This window comes from Hyla sarda, chromosome 2 (genome assembly GCF_029499605.1).
Source record: "Hyla sarda isolate aHylSar1 chromosome 2, aHylSar1.hap1, whole genome shotgun sequence".
NCBI classification, from domain to species: Eukaryota; Metazoa; Chordata; class Amphibia; order Anura; family Hylidae; genus Hyla; species Hyla sarda.
The window spans coordinates 226,797,978-226,816,818 of record NC_079190.1 but is presented as its reverse complement, the minus strand read 5'-3'; the positions used below and the strand labels follow the sequence as shown (position 1 = coordinate 226,816,818).

The 18,841-nt window shown below is 43.1% G+C and overlaps 1 protein-coding gene and 4 non-coding genes across 5 annotated transcripts in view; all 5 read right to left on the bottom strand.

Moving 5' to 3' along the window:
* Positions 1–210: 210 nt before the first annotated feature.
* The window catches only part of LOC130355799 (T-complex protein 1 subunit zeta), a 28,110-nt gene continuing 9,479 nt past the window's right edge, over positions 211–18,841 (bottom strand). The window contains exons 6-14 of the mRNA XM_056556490.1: positions 17,895–18,005; positions 16,193–16,352; positions 14,097–14,179; positions 13,813–13,909; positions 13,576–13,723; positions 12,049–12,182; positions 11,312–11,414; positions 6,899–6,971; positions 211–552 (exon numbers count right to left, since the gene is read on the bottom strand). Coding sequence (XP_056412465.1) covers positions 480–552; positions 6,899–6,971; positions 11,312–11,414; positions 12,049–12,182; positions 13,576–13,723; positions 13,813–13,909; positions 14,097–14,179; positions 16,193–16,352; positions 17,895–18,005 — 982 coding nt within the window. The 3' untranslated portion in view covers positions 211–479. The remainder of the gene's footprint in view (positions 553–6,898; positions 6,972–11,311; positions 11,415–12,048; positions 12,183–13,575; positions 13,724–13,812; positions 13,910–14,096; positions 14,180–16,192; positions 16,353–17,894; positions 18,006–18,841) is intronic.
* Positions 6,311–6,443, bottom strand: LOC130359766 (small nucleolar RNA SNORA22). Its single transcript, XR_008890449.1, has one exon. It is a non-coding gene; the product is annotated as a small nucleolar RNA SNORA22 (small nucleolar RNA).
* On the bottom strand, positions 7,613–7,744 carry LOC130359767 (small nucleolar RNA SNORA22). Its single transcript, XR_008890450.1, has one exon. It is a non-coding gene; the product is annotated as a small nucleolar RNA SNORA22 (small nucleolar RNA).
* LOC130359757 (small nucleolar RNA SNORA15) lies at positions 16,478–16,607 on the bottom strand. Its single transcript, XR_008890440.1, has one exon. It is a non-coding gene; the product is annotated as a small nucleolar RNA SNORA15 (small nucleolar RNA).
* Positions 18,087–18,216, bottom strand: LOC130359759 (small nucleolar RNA SNORA15). The gene has a single exon (XR_008890441.1). It is a non-coding gene; the product is annotated as a small nucleolar RNA SNORA15 (small nucleolar RNA).

Sequence of the window (18,841 nt, the reverse complement as noted above, 5' to 3'; positions counted from 1 at the left end):
AGAGACCAATGGTGTAGTGAAAAAGCTGGCAGGGGTTCAGGCAGCACAAAACTATGACAGGCTTCTTTTAGAGGGATTTCTGGTTTCAGAAGTCTAGTATGGAAATAAAACATCAGTCAAGTAACTGATAATCTGATATTCCCTAAGATTTATAGACCAAAAGAACACTTCTAATCTGGATAGTCAACATGGAAAGCTCCATTACATATCAAGAAGAAACCAGAATAACTTTAATCTTAGGCAGTCTGACAAGTATACATACAAGAAGTGAAGATTTTGCTTAATCTTTTTATTGAGTACAAAGACTAGGGGGCCACTTGTACACTTCAGTGCCATAAAAAAACTGAAATAAATAAATTCTGAAAGTTAGATCAAATGAATTTCCATAGGTGCTATTGTTATACAGTTGTAAGTGACGTGGAACTACCAGTTCAGCAAACCAATAAGAGCATAGAGAAGTGCAAAAATCAGTCTTAAATTCATCCTTTCAAAGAGGACATTCCTGCTCTCATAATCTCATCCACCAATAGGATATTGCTGGCAATAACCGTGCTGGGAAGAAAAAAATATAAAAAAAGTTATAAATATCAGTAATGAAATAACATAAGTCAAGAAACAGGTAACCCAAGTATAAAGATTGGCTGACATTGCTGTTATGCTCCGTCCCATTCTGGGCCAGTTCGTTTTTTTTTTTACAAAACAGGCTGAATTGTGTCAGCCGAGAATCAAGTAGTTTACCAGAGCTTAACTGAGAGGAAAAAAATTAAACAAAAAAAAAAAAAAACTTGCCGGCAAAACGCCATTTACTGGAGCAGGGTGTAAGTGAGCCCTAAATCTATTTTTTGGGGAGAATTTTTATAGGGTCACCAAAATGCTGTTTGTAGGTGATAGTTGGGGCACAATGCAGATTCAGCTTATTTATGGGGTTCTCTGGTGCCACAAAATTGTTTGGTTATGAGTTTGGACTGTCATGTTCATCACCTATCCAAACCCTTACCAGTGCCCAGGCTTGGATAAGCTTTTGTTTCAACATGCAGGAAGCACCCGGTCAGCCATAGCAATGGTCCACCTCCGTCAAAGATTGGCCAGTTTAATACGCATTGAAACAAAAAACAGGCTGCACTGCACATTGGGGACCAAACAATCAGAAAGGAATACATTTTTTTTCCAGGAATGAGCAAAAGTATTCTTTCCTTGCTCCTTGGCAGCTCATTTCTGATTGCCTTCTCTTGGCCAAACATTTGTCTTTAAATGGCTTTAACCCCTTAAGGACCAGGCCATTTTACACCTTAGGACCAGAGCGTTTTTTTCACATCTGACCACTGTCACTTTAAACATTAATAACTCTGGAATGCTTTTAGTTATCAATCTGATTCAGAGATTGTTTTTTCGTGACATATTCTACTTTAACATAGTGGTAAAATTTTGTGGTAACTTGCATTCTTTCTTGGTGAAAAATCCCCAAATTTGATGAAAAATTTGAAAATTTTGCATTTTTCTAACTTTGAAGCTCTCTCTGCTTGTAAGGAAAATGGATATTCAAAATATTTTTTTATTTTATTCACATTTCCAATATGTCTACTTTATGTTTGCATCATAAAATTGACGTGTTTTGACTTTTGGAAGACACCAGAGGGCTTCAAAGTTCAGCAGCAATTTTCCAATTTTTCACAAAATTTTGAACCTCGCTTTTTTTCAGAGACCAGTTCAGGTTTGAAGTGGATTTGAAGGGTCTTCCCATTAGAAATACCCCACAAATGACCCATTATAAAAACTACACCCCCCAAAGTATTCAAAATGACAATCAGTAAGTGTTTTAACCCTTTAGGTGTTTCACAGGAATAGCAGCAAAGTGAAGGAGAAAATTCACAATCTTTATTTTTTACACTCACATGTTCTTGTAAACCCAATTTTTGAATTTTTACAAGGGGTAAAAGGAAAAAATGTATACTTATATTTGTAGCCCAATTTCTCTCGAGTAAGCACATATCTCATATGTCTATGTAAAGTGTTCGGCGGGCGCAGTAGAGGGCTCAGAAGCTAAGGAGCGACAAGGGGATTTTGGAGAGTACGTTTTTCAGAAATGGTTTTTGGGGGGCATGTTGCATTTAGGAAGCCCCTATGGTGCCAGAACAGCAAAAATAACCCACATGGCATACCATTTTGGAAACTAGACCCCTTGGGGAACGTAACAAGGAATAAAGTGAGCCTTAATACCCCACAGGTGTTTCACGACTTTTGCATATGTAAAAAAATATATATTTTCCACTAAAATGTGTGTTTCCCCCCAAATTTCACATTTTTGCAAGGGTTAATAGCAGGAAATACCCCCCAATATTTGTAACCCCTTCTCTTCTGAGTATGGAGGTACCCCATAAGTTGGCATGAAGTGCATTACGGGCGAACTACAATGCTCCGAAGAGAAGGAGTGATATTTGACTTTTTGAGAGCAAATTTTGCTCAGGGGGCATGTCGCATTTAGGAAGCCCCTATGGTGCCAGAACAGCAAAAAAAAAAAAAAAAAACACATGGCATACCATTTTGGAAACTAGACCCCTTGAGGAAAGTAACAAGGAATAAAGTGAGCCTTAATACCCCACACGGGTTTCACGACTTTTGAATATGTAAAAAAATATATATATTTTTTTCACTAAAATATGTGTTTCCCCCCCAAATTTCACATTTTTGCAAGGGTTAATAGCAGAAAATACCCCCCAAAATTTGTAACCCCATCTCTTCTGAGTATGGAGGTACCCCATAAGTGGACCTGAAGTGCACTACCTGCGAACTACAATGCTCAGAAGAGGAGGAGCACCATTGAGCTTTTGGAAAGAGAATTCGTTTGGAATGGTAGTCAGGGGCCATGTGCATTTACAAAGCCCCCCATGGTGCCAGAACAGTGGACCCCCCCCCCACATGTGACCCCATTTTGGAAACTACACCCCTCACAGAATTTAATAAGTGGTGCAGTGAGCATTTACACCCCACTGGCGTTTGACAGATCTTTGGGAGAGTGGGCTGTGCAAATGGAAAATTACATTTTTCATTTTCACGGATCACTGTTCCAAAAATCTGTGGGGCGTAAATGCTCACTGCACCCCTTATTACATTACATGAGGGGTGTAGTTTCCAAAATGGGGTCACATATGGGGGGGGTCCATTGTTCTGGTACCATGGGGGCTTTGTAAACACAAGTGGCCTTCAATTCCGGACAAATTTTCTCTTCAAAATCCCAATGGCGCTCCTTCTCTTCTGAGCATTGTAGTGCACCCATAGAGCACTTTACATCCACATATGGGGTATGCTCTTACTCAGAAGAAATTGGGTTACAAATTTTGGGGGGCTTTTTTTATTTTCCCTTGTGAAAATGAAAAATTTAGGGTGATACCAGCATTTTAGTGAAAAAATTTTTCTTCTTCACTTTCCCATCCAACTTTAATGAAAATTTGTGGGGTGTTCAGGCTCACTATACCCCTTGTTACGTTCCGTGAGGGGTGTCGTTTCCAAAATGGGGTCACATGTCTATTTGTTTTGTGTTTATGTCAGAACCACTGTAAAATCAGCCACCCCTGTGCAAATCACCAATTTAGGCCTCAAATGTACATGGTGCGCTCTCACTCCTGAGCCTTGTTGTGCGTCCGCAGAGCATTTTACGCCCACATATGGGGTATTTCTGTACTCAGGAGAAATTGCGTTACAAATTTTGGGGGTCTTTTTTCCTTTTACCTCCCGTGAAAATAAAAAGTAAAGGACAACACCAGCATGTTAGTGTAAAAAAAAATTTTTTTTTTTACACTAACAGGCTGGTGTAGACCCCAACTTTTCTTTTTCATAAGGGGTAAAAGGAAAAAAGCCCCCAAAATTAGTAACGCAATTTCTCCCGAGTAGGGAGATACCCCATATGTGGCACTAAACTGTTTCCTTGAAATACGACAGGGCTCTGAAGTGAGAGAGCGCCATGCGCATTTGAGGACTAAATTAGGGATTGCACAGGGGTGGACATAGGGGTATTCTACGCCAGTGATTCCCAAACAGAGTGCCTCCAGCTGTTGCTAAACTCCCAGCATGCCTGGACAGTCAGTGGCTGTCCGGAAATGCTGGGAGTTGTTGTTTTGCAACAGCTGGAGGCTCTGTTTTGGAAACACTGCCGTACAATACGTTTTTTATTAGGGGGACAGTGTAAGGGGGTGTATATGTAGTGTTTTACTCTTTATTATGTGTAGTGTAGTGTTTTTAGGGTACATTCACACTGGCGGGCGTTTACAGTGAATTTACGGCTAGGAGTTTGCGCTGCGGTGAAAAATTTGCCACAGCCCAAACTTGAAGCAGAAAACTTACTGTAAACCCGCCAGTGTGAATGTACCCTGTACGTTCACATGGGGGGGGGGGCAAACCTCCAGCTGTTTCAAAACTACAACTCCCAGAATGTACTGACAGACCGTGCATGCTGGGAGTTGTACTTTTGCAACAGCTGGAGGCACACTGGTTGGAAAACCTTCAGTTAGGTTCTGTTACCTAACTCAGTATTTTCCAACCAGTGTGCCTCCAGCTGTTACAAAACTTCAACTCCCAGCATGTACTGATCGCCGAAAGGCATGCTGGGAGATTTAGTTATGCAACAGCTGGAGGGATCGCAACTACAACTCCCAGCATGCAGAGACAGCTGTTTGCTGTTTAGGCTTGCTGGGAGTTGCAGTTTTGCAACATCTGTAGAGCTATAGTTTAGAGACCACTGCATAGTGGTCTCCAAACTGTGGACCTCCAGATGTTGCAAAACTACAACTCCCAGCATGCCCAGACAGCAAACTGCTGTCTGGGCATGCTGGGAGTTGTAGTTTTGCAAGATCTGGAGGTGCACAGTATAGAGATCACTTTGCAGTGGTCTCAAACTGTAGACCTCCAGCTGTTGCAAAACTGCAACTCCCAGCAAGCCTAAACAGCTCTCTGGGCATGCTGGGAGTTGTAGTTTTGCAACATCTGGAGGGTTACAGTTTAGAGACCACTATAGTGGTCTCAGACTGTAGCCCTCCAGATGTTGCTAAGTAACTCACCGGCTTCCGTTGGATCCAGGGAGCTGCGTCGCGGTCCTCTTCTTCCGCCGTTCGTCGCCCGCTGCCGCCGCTGATCGTCGCCGCTGCCGTCGCCGATGGGTAAGTGGATCTTCGGCGCCGGTCCCTGTCGGTTTCCCCGTTCTGCCCCGCCTATTGTGGGTGGGCAGGACGGGGAAACCGAAAGTAAACCCCTTCGCCCCCAATCTGCTATTGGTGGTCGCGTCTAGACCACCAATAGCAGAGATAGGAGGGGTGGCAACTCTGCCACCTCACTCCTATAGCTACAGGGGTATCGTGGGTGTCTAGGACACCCGCGATCCCCCTTCTATTCCGGGTCACCATAGACCCGTATGACCCGGAATCGGCGCAAATCGCAAGTGTGAATTCACTTGCGATTTGCGCCGATCGCCGACATTGGGGGGGGGGGGGGGGGGTGTCTTATGACCCCCATGGGCATTTGCGCGGGGTGCCTGCTGATAGATATCAGCAGTCACCCCGGCGCGATCCCCGCGCGGCGGGGACCGAAATTCCCACGGGCGTACAGGTACGCCCTTGGTCCTTAAGGGGTTAAAGTGACTGGTTGAGCCTGTGGGTTGGTACTATATAGAGATTGTTGCATGCAGACAAAACAACCACAACTACATGGGGCAGTCAATCTTTGAACAATGTTGCAGCAACATCGTTCATACACTGACTACCACATAAAAGGTGCGGTTACTATCACGTGCAGCAACTGCAGTATAGCACCACACACACCCTATCTCGACCTGTCCTTTTCAAGACAGGTAAAGAAGGTATCGTGCTGAAACAAGACAGAATGAGAAGTGAGCCATCGGGAAGTGAGGAAGGTAAAACCTTTCTTGCTCTTAGGAAAATTTTTAACCAGCTCCAGCCAATAACTAAATATTTTGTAGGGCTGGACAAGGTTTAAAAAAAACAAAAACACACTATATACTATTCAGCAATAAAGGGAACTTGTCATGATAAAAATGAAGTCTAACCTGTGGGCAGCTTGTTACAAAACAGTAGCAACTGAGCATACTGCTATATATGTTTGATAAAACTAAATTCCAGTGGAACTTGTCAGATCATTTATGTAGTCTCCACTCTTTCTGGGCTTAGGAGTCCAGTGGATGGCCCAGATTCCGTGACTGATAGAAGTCAACCACAAAGGGCCACCCACTTGTTCTCCTAAAAATGTGTAGGAAGAGGATATTGCAGACTAAAAGCACAACCGTATATTTCAAGAGAATCAACAATTATGTGCTGTTCTTCTGAATACGTGTAAAAGAATGGTATTCTTTCACCGCAGAGGAAAAAGAACAGACATTGGTCTAGCACAGAACTATAACCAAGGGAACCATGGGGCACACTTGGGTGTTCTCTGTGCAAAACTATTGAAAAAAATAGAAATAAACTCAATGTAGCTCTAAAAATAAGTAGGCTTCAAACTGGCCATAAATAAAGTGTCTCAGAAAATACTTTATAAAATAAGGTTGCTGTTACAATACAAACCCAACTTTTCTGAATTACTATTAAGCACAGAAATCATTGTGGAACTCTTAAGCACCCACATTGTTTCTGCTGTTTGCAAAATTCTAAATTAATCTGTGGAAGGGACTTTGGTAATTTAACAGATTAAATTGGTAGGCTGGCAATATAAAAGAATGGCTGGCAGTGGGATCAAAGTTAAAATTTCTTCCACCATCCTCATTTGCGTTCTGTGGTTATATGGAATAGTTTTTTTTACATAGGGCTGTCTCAGAAACAGAAGCCATAGTCAGTATATACAGAGTTATTCAACTAATAAAAGTCAGATTCAGTTCTACGCAGAGGAATAGACTCACCAGGAATGAAGAAGCTGTTTCTTAACATTGTAATTGTCCCAGACTCCTGCCTCTGATGACACCATTGGCTCACCTTTAGGAGAGGAAGACAAATGGTTTTATTTTGTTGTTAAATTAAAACAAGCAAGATTAAGACCTATAACGGAGCAGCAAGAACACTGAGCGCGAGGAAGTAAAGCACATTCTCCTGATCAGTGGAGGTCTCTACAAATCTAAGACTCTAAAGCAACTTATGTCGGTCGGAGTCTCTGTGCAGAGAATTATACAATCTCAAACCTCACAATCAGTAATATTAAAGGGTTACAGCATTTGACATGTTATTCAGACATGGCAAAAGTTGTGATCGTATTGGCTCTCACTCGGACCTTTTTTCCAAGCCAATGTTTTTCTCAAGATAAGTCTACGCAGTGAGGAGGGGAGAAATAAAGGGACATGCACTTTAGTGGCTTAACATGTGATTGCAGTGGGTCTCATTGGCGAGACCTTGTGCGATTTAAGGGAAAAAAAATAAAATCCTTTTGATAGTACTTTGGTTATGTCTGGACAACAGTTCAAAAGTGGTTTTAATGCTTTGTATTCTGCCCTCTCCACAGAATAAATAAAGCTGGAGAATTGAACAATTTCCACCCTGGATAATAGTTTATATGGGAAATTATTTTGCAGACTAAAAGTGCAACAAAGACTTTCCCAAACTCAAGATAAGCCTACATCGCTCTGTGTGCTGTTCTCCTGAATACGTGTAGAAGAACAGAATCTTCCATCGCAGAGGAAAAAGAACAGACATTGATCTAGCACAGAACTATAACCAAGGGAGCCACAGGGCACACTTGGGTGTTCTCCGTGCAAAGCTTTGAAAAACAGACTAAGCAAATCTGTCACCCACACTGTACTATACTTTTCAACTAACGCATTCATAGGTTACCTTTTGAACGTAGTCTGCATTTTTATTTCTAAAACACTGTTTTATTCCCTGTGCACGAGTTTAGAGTGGCCTATAGGTGCTACACCTCTGCGCTTTAAAGGGGTACTCTGTGGAAAACAAATGTTTTCAAATCAACGGGTGCCAGACAGTTGAACAGATTTTGTAAAATACTTCTATTTAAAAATCCACAGTAGAAGGAATTACACAACTTCCTCGGGAGCATACAGCAGCTGATAAGTATTGGAAGGATTAAGACTTTTAAATAGAAGTCATTTACAAAGCTGTTTAACTTTGAAAAAACATTTGCTTCCGTCGGAGTGCACCTTTAAATGTTCTCTCCTTTTAACGTTTTATAGACCTGCAGGGCTCGGCTTACAAATTAAATGTGAGTTTACTCCACAAATGGACAAATTGTAAGGAACTACTAGACCGGCTCATAGCCGATGTAAACGAGGCCTGCACCTTTTGGCTTTGACTGTATGTGGCATTTCTACCATAGGACTTCACAAAGGCATGTTTATTAGATCACAAAATAACCACAAAAAGGCACTTGTGAAAATAGATTTAAAAAAAAATTAAGATACACATTGGGGCAGGTTATTGCAGATGCACCAGAATTGACAATGGAGTGAGACTTAGCAGAAAGTGTACCAAGATTGTGGTGCGAGCATTCTCGAGTCAAGTAAGCCAAATAGTTGGTCTAAACTTAGGTCTAGACCAAGACAGTCTAAAGATACGCAGAGCTATCAAACTGCCTGAACTACTGTGAATGTGGCACAATTTTATATGGTCTAGTCCAGTGGTTCTCAACCCATTGACAGCCCATTCCCATAAAATTGTACCCCCATATTAGAGACATTTTGTAATGATCATAGAATAATTCATAAGCTTTACTTTCCACTACACCAGGCCCCCTGTCCCTCTCCCTATCTCCCCAGTCCCCCTGATTTAAAGGTGATGTCTTCTCTCACTGGAGTGGTTCTCTTTTCTTCACTGTCTGGCCTAGACCGCCATTAAAGGGGTACTCCGCCCCTAGACATCTTATCCCCTATCCAAAGGATAGGGGATAAGATGTTAGATCGCCGCGGTCCCGCTGCTGGGGAGCCCCGGGATCCCCGCTGCGGCACCCCGCCATCATTACTGCACAGAGCGAGTTCGCTCTGTGCGTAATGACGGGCGATACAGTGGGCGGAGCAGCGCAACGTCATGGCTCCGCCCCTCCTGACATCACGGCCCATCCCCTTAATGCAAGTCTATGGCAGGGGGCGTGACGACCGCCCCTCCCATATACTTGTATTGATGGGGTGGGCCGTGACGTCACGAGGGGCGGAGCCGTGATGTAACGATGCTCCGGCCCCTGTATCGCCCGTCATTACGTGCAGAGCAAACACACTCTGCGCAGTAATTCTAGCGGGGTGTTGCAGCAGCGATCCCCGGGGTGCACAGCAGCGGGACCGCGGCGATCTAACATCTTATCCCCTATCTTTTGGATAGGGGATAAGATGTCTAAGGGCGGAGTACCCCTTTAAGATTTCTACCATACAAGACTTCTCCACAGAACCAGCCAAACAGACACTTTAGGCTCCTTACTGCAGTATAATACCCACCTGTTTACAATCCCCATGTTTATTGTCACACACTAATCGTACCCGTTTTGCGTCCCCATAAAGTTGTTAGGGCCCCCAAACTGCCCCCATATATAGCTGTAGGATGCCATAGCTGTCCCTCTTTGGTGCTCCACTGGTCTGGGGACCTATTGCTATGGCTCATAGCAGTAGGTCCCTTGTCTGCAGGGGCTGTGCAGCAACAAAGCTGATGGTAGTTACTGCCCATAGCAGCCCAATGCCCGCGCTTCCCCTTTGCTGTATCTCCTGCTCCACTCAGGGCATTGACGTCAGCCTACCATTTCTTTCAAAGTGGCCCAGACAAGTTACCAGTGGCTGCCATTACTGATTTTTTTCTCTTCTTCAAGTACCCCCTGGAGAACTGCTAAGTACCCCTTGGGGAACTTGTACCCCAGGTTGAGAACCACTGGTCTAGTCCAAGTCTATTTAGTTATTTGTAAGTCTGGGTCATGAGTACAACTAAACCTGGAAGCACTACAGCAAAAAGGCCAGGTAGTCTGTGCCAGTAGTAAAAAAGTACTTAAAGGGGTTATCCAGGAAAATAAAAAAATTTATATATCAACTGGCTCCAGAAAGTTAAACAGATTTGTAAATTACTACAATTAAAAAATCTTAATCCTTTCAGTACTTATGAGCTTCTGAAGTTAAGGTTGTTCTTTTCTGTCTAAGTGCTCTCTGATGACACGTGTCTCGGGAACCGCGCAGTTTAGAAGAGGTTTGCTACTTGCATTTGCTTCTAAACTGGGCGGTTCCCGAGACATGTGTCATGAGAGAGCACTTAGAAAAGAACAACCTTAACTTGAGCAGCTCATAAGTACTGAAAGGATTAAGATTTTTTAATAGAAGTAATTTACAAATCTGTTTAACTTTCTGGAGCCAGTTGATCTATAAATTTTTTTTTCCTGGAATACCCCTTTAACCCCTTAAGGACTCAGGGTTTTTCCGTTTTTTGCACTTTCGTTTTTTCCTCCTTACTTTTTAAAAATCATAACCCTTTCAATTTTCCACCTAAAAATCCATATTATGGCTTATTTTTTGCGTCGCCAATTCTACTTTGCAGTGACAGTCATTTTACCCAAAAATGCACGGCCAAACGGTATAAAAAAGTGACCAAAAATATGCATTTTTTGACTTTGGATTTTTTTTGCGCGTACGCCATTGACCGTGCTGTTTAATTAATGATATATTTTTATAGTTCGGACATTTACGCACGCGGCGATACTACATGTTTATTTATTTTTTTATGGGAAAAGGGGGGTGATTCAAACTTTTGTTAGGGAAGGGGTTAAATGACCTTTATTAACACTTTTTTTTGCAGTGTTATAGGTCCCATAGGGACCTATAACACTGCACACACTGATCTATTACACAGATCACAGGCGTGTATTAACATGCCTGTGATCAGTGTTATCGGCACTTGACTGCTCCTGCCTGGATCTCAGGCACGGAGCAGTCATTCGCCGATCGGACACCGAGGAGGCAGGTAGGGGCCCTCCCGGTGTCCTGTCAGCTGTTCGGGACGCCGCGATTTCACCGCGGCGGTCCCGAACAACCCGACTGAGCAGCTGGGTCACTTTCACTTTAGAAGCGGCGGTCAGCTTTGACAGCCGCCGCTTCTAAAGGGTTAATACCGCACATTGCCGCGATCGGCGATGTGTGGTATTAGCCGCGGGTCCCGGCCGTTGATGAGCGCCGGGACAGAGGCGATATGATGCGGAATCGCGGCACGATCCCGCTTCATATCGCAGGAGCCGGCGCAGGACGTAAATATACATCCTGCGTCGTTAAGGGGTTAATATAATAAAACCAATATAGCCAATACATACGCCTCTGCAGGTAAAGGATTTATCAGAAAGAACATAATACCTGTATTTAGGTCAACACCAATGAGCTGCCCTGTTTCTGCATATTCTGTCTGAATTTTAACTAATGTTTCTTGAGCATCATATCCAGAATTTTGAGCAAGAACCTGCAAAACAAAGAATGAAAGCTGAGACCACCACAAAATTAAAAGCATACACATTACAAACTGCTCCCAGAAATTTCCTGATCAAAACTTCTGACATATCAGAGACCCTTATAGATACATAAAATAAAGCGGGCATACAACGATGAGCTGACCCCCCTTAAATGGAGTACTCCGGCGCGCACTCTATTTTATCCCGTCCGGGCTGCAAAATAAGAGAAAATACACTCTTACCTGCCAACAAGCCCCCGGAGCTCCGGTACAGGTGTTCGGTCCCCGGGCTGTATTCTTCTTACTTCTTGTTAGCCCGGCACGTCACACGGAGCTTCAGCCTATCACCGGCCGAGGCGGGACATCGCTGTGGCAGGTGATAGGCTGAAGCTCCGTGTGACGTACCGGGCTAACAGGAAGTAAGAAGAATACAGCCCGGGGACCGAACACCTGTACCGGAGTGTACCGGAGCTCCAGAGGCTCGTTGGCAGGTAAGAGAAAGTGTGTTTTCCTCTTATTTTGCAGCCCGGACGGGATAAAATGAAAAAAAGTGCACGCCAGACTACTCCTTAAATTTTTCAGTCATCCGCTATTGAGGTGTATAGTTTTGTAAGAAGACATACAGTTACTCTTTTTCCTACCCTACCTTGGGAATGATGAGGAGGGCATCAGCAAATGCCTGCACACCAAGCTGGGCTCGGCCCTTCACTTTAGGTTTGTGCTTGACAAGAGCATCAGCAATTGCTACCTCTAAAGCACCTGCGCCTGGAACAACACAGCCTGTATACAAAGAAGAAAAATAAAAATGTAAGTCAAGAAAAAAAAAAAAAAAAAAAATTTTTTTTAAAAATCACATGCTTCCATTTCTAGCTTCTAGTGTTCCTTACCCCATACAAACACAGCAATGAGTAAAGTCTGTTCACACTACAGGCCCTTATAGGTTCAACTTTACTAATCTTCAGACAGCGCACACGCACACACACATATATATATTTTTTAACACACACACACACACACACACACACATATATATTTTTTTAACACACACATATATATTTTTTTTTAACACACACACATATATATATATTTTTTAACACACACACGCTCTGATCTGTCGGGTCTTCCTCAGCTGAAATCCACATTTTCTGTGGAAGCCTTAGTAAATATGTTGTGATTTTGTGAAAAATGTCGGGAACACGCCCCTCTTTGGTGACCACGCCCCCTTTGGTTCTTCTAGCAAAATGGAGTTAGTCTGGGTTTTCTCAATTCTGGTGAAATGCGCCATAATCCTGCGCACAAGCCAACAAGACAGGTTGGGTTTGCAATAGTAAACAAAGGCCACAGTTTTCAGAATATAAGCCAGTGCTTCCCAACCAGGATGCCTCCAGATGTTGCTAAACTACAACTCCCAGCATGCCCGGACAGCCAAAGGCTGTCCGGGCATGCAGGGAGTTGTAGTTTTGCAACAGCTGGAGGCACCCTTATTGGCAAACACTGACATAAGCAATGACATAAGCTTGCGGATGATGTGGTCAGCTGATTGTGTCCCATGACTGAAGAACCTTACATAATCTAGATAAACTCTCAATGAAAATGCTATTCAATCTATTGGCATCATGTTACAGTACGGGAGGAGCTGTGTAATGAGCGATATCTGTGTGTAGAGACTTGGTACAACTTGTAACTTATTGATTGAAATCCCTGCTCGATTCTTAGGAGTCCAGTGTTCAGTAACAATAGAATCGCACTGTGGATTCCTAAGCATAAAAATAATAGATATTTCAATCAATAAGTGACAAGTTATACTGAATCTTTCCCGACAGCTATATATCAATCTGCTCAGCTCCCGTTCTAGAGCATGACGAAGTAAGGTTATCTTTTGATGAAAATTATTGGCCCAAATGGGAGAGTAGAAGTGAAGGGATTTTTCCACAGCAGCCAATCACAGCTCAGGTTTCACTTTACCAGAGCTTGTTAGCTGAACTGTGATTGGTTGCTGTGGGGGAAGGGAAAAAACAAAAAACATTTTTTCTCACAGTTTGATAAATCTCGGCTATTGTCTTTACATAGTTCAGTAAAATGTAATCCACCAGAAGGGATCCGGACAAGTGGAAAACAGTTGTTGGGTACAGAATTGAATAAAATATATAAAAAAAAAAAAACACAACCTTACCATCCTCAATGGCATTTTTGACTGCTCGCAGGCCATCCCTTATGGCATCCTTAATCTGTGTTAGTGTGTGTTTATTTGGCCCCTTGACCAGCAGGGTGACCGATCGAGGGTTTTCACACTCTTCAATGAATGTAAATTTCTCTTCACCCTAAAAAAAAAAAAAGTCACATAAACATTAGTGATAAACTAAAAAGTAATGCAGACCTTCTACTGGGTTACAGGAATAAAAATACTTGCCATGGTGTACTCATAAACAAGACCAGCGTGTCCCAAGCAGTCAAGGGTCAGATCATCCACAGAGTTCATTGCATTGCCCCCACAGGCCAGAGTAAGTCTGAGAAAAAGACAAAATTACTGCTCTAGTCCAAACACATAGGCCCAGATCTATCCAACTGTGAAAAAATGCTTTTCCCACAACAACCAATCACAGCTTAGCTAACAAGCTGAGGTAAAGTGAAAGCCGAGCAGTGATTTGTTCTTGTGGGAAAAATCAGTGGACAGTAGCGAAGGAAGCCACTCACCTTTCCATATTTCTTCTCTTTGCTCTACGGAGAGCTACAATCCCTTCCTTAGCGAGGGCATCCAACGAGAATGGGTCGATTCCCTAAAAAGAGCGGGAAGCTTTTAACCGCTTGCTTGTAAATGGACAGAAACAAACCTTTACAACACACACCGACCAGCCTTTATTGTGGCGGGGATGTCTAATGGACAACGGGCCACAGTTATCAATCTGAGACAAAAACTGTGAGCAAGCAATTACAGCTCATGTTCTCCTATTGCTGCGTTAAAATTAAAGCGGAGCTGTAACCGGTTGCCATTAGACAGTTTTGTCTCAGACAGGTTGCTAAATCTGGACATTAGGATGACCATGGAATAAAACTATATTCAGTCATTGGCATCTTATCCCATACATACAAATGCTAAGTCAGCATTTCCCAACCAGGGTGCCTCCAGCTGTTGCAAATCTACAACTCCCAGCATGCCCGGACAGCCTTTGGCTGTCCGGGCATGCTGGGAGTTGTAGTTTTGCAACAGCCGGAGGCACCCTGGTTGGGAAACAATGCACTATGTATAACCACACTTAATATATAGGACAAACACCTATTGAAGATGTGATCAAGCAATACGGCTTTTATATTACTTGTGATCTAGTTCTCACCATAATACCAAGTTCTAGTAAAGATAAGACATCTGATACTAGATCATATAGTATTAAGGCTATTGACAGGAAAAGTTTGGGGTGGGCACTGACATGAGCTAACATAATTGGTATTGTATTTGAGGTAACTAAATGCTGCATCCATTATCCTACACTGTATTTTTCAGTACAGTGCTAATGTGAGGTACCCTCTCCTTCCATACACAGACGTCCATTTATATTAGTTTACAATTTCTTTAGGGATACCCCCTATGAATACGGAGTAAAAAAAATAAGTTGCTGTATGTTCTGAAGGATTTTGTTAAGTCTTTTCATTCAGACAGAGTGCTCTCTGCTGCCACCTGTGTGTGTGTGTCAGGAACTGTCCAGAACAGGAGAGGTTTGCCATAGGTATTTGCATCTGTTCTAGACAGTTACTGACACAAAAAGATGTGTTAGCTGAGAGTACTGACTGAAGAGGCTACACAACTTCCTCCAGGGCATATAGCAGCTGATTTTTAAACAGAAGTCTGCATAACTTTCTGGCACCAGTTGATCTGAAAGCCCCAGCCCCCCCCACCACACATCTTTAAAAGGATAACTGTAGAGCAATACAGTGATCCCTCAACTTACAATGGCCTCAACATACAATGGTCTTTTCTGGACCATCGTAAGTTGAAACCAGACTCAACATACAATGTACAGACAGTCCAGATCTGTGAAACGTGTCAATGGCTGGAAGAACCGACCAATCAAAATGGGCATTCACTGGTAAAACACCTGTATTACTGAAGTGTATGCACTGACTGGTGTCTGGTATTACATATTCTGTACACTTTACCTGTATCAGGATTAGCTGCTCTTGGACACCAGGTGAGGGCGACTCAATTACTTTTTTGGGACATTGCGTGTTCTGTAAAGGACCCTGAAGAAGCACCTGTCCTCTACATAGACCAGTGTTTTCCCAAGCAGGGTGGCCCCAGCTTTTGCAAAACTACAACTCCCAGCATGCCCGGACAGCCTTTGGCTGTCCGGGCATGCTGGGAGTTGTAGTTTTTCAAAAGTTGGAGGCTCCCTGCTGGGGAAACACTGACAGACAGTAATTACAGCTCCCAGCAGATCTTTATTACTTTTATATGTCAGGATTTGCTTTATCTATATTAGTTATCTACTTTTTCTTTAATTCTCAATTTTTCCTATTTTTGGATGACATTTTGGTGCCTTTAGAACCAATTACCAGGTTTCCATAGAGTTCTGGTCTCAACATACAATGGTTGTCCCAGAACCAATTAATATTGTAACTTGAGGGACCACTGTAACATCCCTTATAAAGGGCAGCGGCAGTATGCTGGATGGAGGAGTTCCGTTCTCACATGACAGCAGCCGACATGCCTCCTCCGTGTATCCCATAGAGAAAAAGCGAGGGGGATGCAACTAAATACACTGTGCTCTTGGTGCAGACACATGGCAAAATCTTACCTTCTGGTTTAATACTACAAAGCCTTTGCCAGAATCTCCGCACACTTTCTGCTTCAGGGCTATGATTTTATTTACTCTCTCTTCAATAAATTGTCTCTCTGCGTGGACTAGTTTCTCCCGCTCCTCTGCACTTTTGTAGAAAAATCCAGAAGTGACTTCACTGTGGGGGTTAAAAAGAAAAAAACTACTAAATAAAATAAAAACAAATGCAAAAAAAAAAAAAAATAATAATATAAACCAGACTTCAGGTTGCATGAACCCTCTGGCTTTGCAGTAGAGTTTCATATTTGTTCACAACAGTGCCAATACGCTGCCAAAACATGGAGCGCCATATAGAAAAGCACACGTGTGGTTTACTTTAGCATGGTGTCTGGCTGCAAGATCTACCACAAGGTCCTGCAGAATTTATCCATGCAGTTGACTTTTTTTTAAGCCTAACTTCACATGGCAGAATTTCTGAACTGACTTCAGTGGAATTCTTGCAGTGTGAATGGGACAGCAGCATCCCATTATAGTTTATTGGCCATCAATACATGCAGAATTTCTATGCAGAAATTCTGCTGTGTGAACCAAGCCAAAGAAGCCATCACCCAGCAGAATGGATTTAAAGGCTATGGAACATACTAAAAAGGGGCTGTGGAGGGGTTTACTCATGTACCTCGTGCCCTTTTTGGCTGAAAACCTGTTTTAGCTAATGTGATTGATTTATAGGTTTTCCCCACTTAAGGGCTTGTTCACACGGGAGGCCCCACAACATTTTACGCTGCGGATCCGCTGACGATGGACCCCTACATTGTGTCTCAGATGTGCCTGCTCGGAGCGGCAATCCACTGCTACGATGTGAGTACGGTGCACTCGCGGCTGCTCCCTGAGCTAGGCCAAGAGCAGCCGCAATGTGCGCGAGTATACTGCGCATGCGCGCGACAACTCGCACATTGCAGTGTGTCTGCTCATAGCTGCGGATTGCCACTCTGAGCAGGCACATCTGAGTCACACTGTAGGGGGTCCATTGTCAGCGGATCCGCAGCGTAAAATATGATGGGGATCCACCCGTGTGAATGAGCCCTAGAGTTCCTTATGCTGCCTACATTTCCCATGAATCTTCTGTATTTGCAGAGAGCTGGTGGAATCTTACTACTGAAGCTCACCTTATTGAGAAGCAGGTGACCCGATATGACTTAAAAGGGGTACTCTGGTGAAAACACTTTTTTTTTTAAGTCAACTGGTGCCAAAAAGATTTGTAATTTCTTCTAAATTAAAAATCTTAATCCTTCCAGTACTTAGCTGCTGAATCCTTCACAAGAAGTTGTATAATTATTTTCTGTCTGACCAGTGCTCTCTGCTGACACCGCTGTCTATGTCAGGAACTGTCCAGTGAAGGATAGATGTGCTATGGGGATTTGCTCCTACTCTGGACAGTTCCTGACATTGACAGAGGTGTCAGAGAGCAGAGGTCACACAGAAAACACATTCAAAAAGAACTTTCTGTGGAGCATACAGCAGCTAATAAGTGCTGGAAGGATTAAGGTATTTAAATAGAATGATTTACAAGCCTGTAGCTTTTTGGCAGCAGTTTAAAAAACAAATACACAGTACTTCACTAGCTAATCTAACATTGTTGCCCTGATTACCAATCATAAACAAAGTTATGCATTCTTAACTAATATTTTCACATTTCTGAAAGGTTCTCACACATACGTACGTTTTCTCATATTCCAGGGACACATTACAGGTGAGAATGTATGCATCCTCCACCCTCTTCTTCATGTCTGGATGACGAGCCCCATGATCAAGGACAATTCCGCGTATTAACCTAGAAGAGGGGAAAGTAATGTGAGCTACAGAACATATAAGGTAATACAAGAGTCAACGTATAAACAATATATATATTACTATTTGTTCACAACAGTGCCAATACGCTGCCAAAACATGGAACGCCATATAGAAAAGCACACGTGGGGTTTACTTTAGCATGGTGTCTGGCTGCAAGATCTACCACAAGGTCATGCAGAATTTATCCATGCATTTCTAATTCAGCTATAAAAGAACACAAGTCGAGTATGGTAACACATTCTCCAAAATTCTGCAGAAATTCCCTTCAGCAAAGCTTGTGGAATTCCGGCTGAATTTGCGTGTTCTCAGACATTCAAGCCCCATTGATTTCAATGGGATTTACAGGCTATGCTGGAACATACTGGGGCGGATTAAACTGCGGTCGACCTTTGTTATGTGCCAAAATGTGGGTGCCTTAGTCTTGCTGTGGTTCCAGATGTGATTCTCTTCCGGGTTCTGTGGTCAACACACCATGCTGTGGCTCAGCAATCGCTGCGCGCATCAATGTCTCGACCAATGATTGGCATGAGCGGCAATTATCTTGAGCCCCGGCATCAGGAAGAATGGGGCGGGTGCTTAATACGTAAATTGCTGCAGGCAGCGTTTGTCGAGCTGCAGCAATACGTATTGACCACAGGGAACCCGGAAGGTTAGCACCCTGGGCACGAAGGAGGCACCAGGAAAGCAGTGGGAGGTAAGTAAATGTGATACCTGACAGAAGGGTGAATTTGATTAGCAAAATACCCTCTGCCGGAGTACACCTTTAACCTTTTAAGGACGCCGGGCGTATGCATACACCCTGCATCCCGAGTCCTT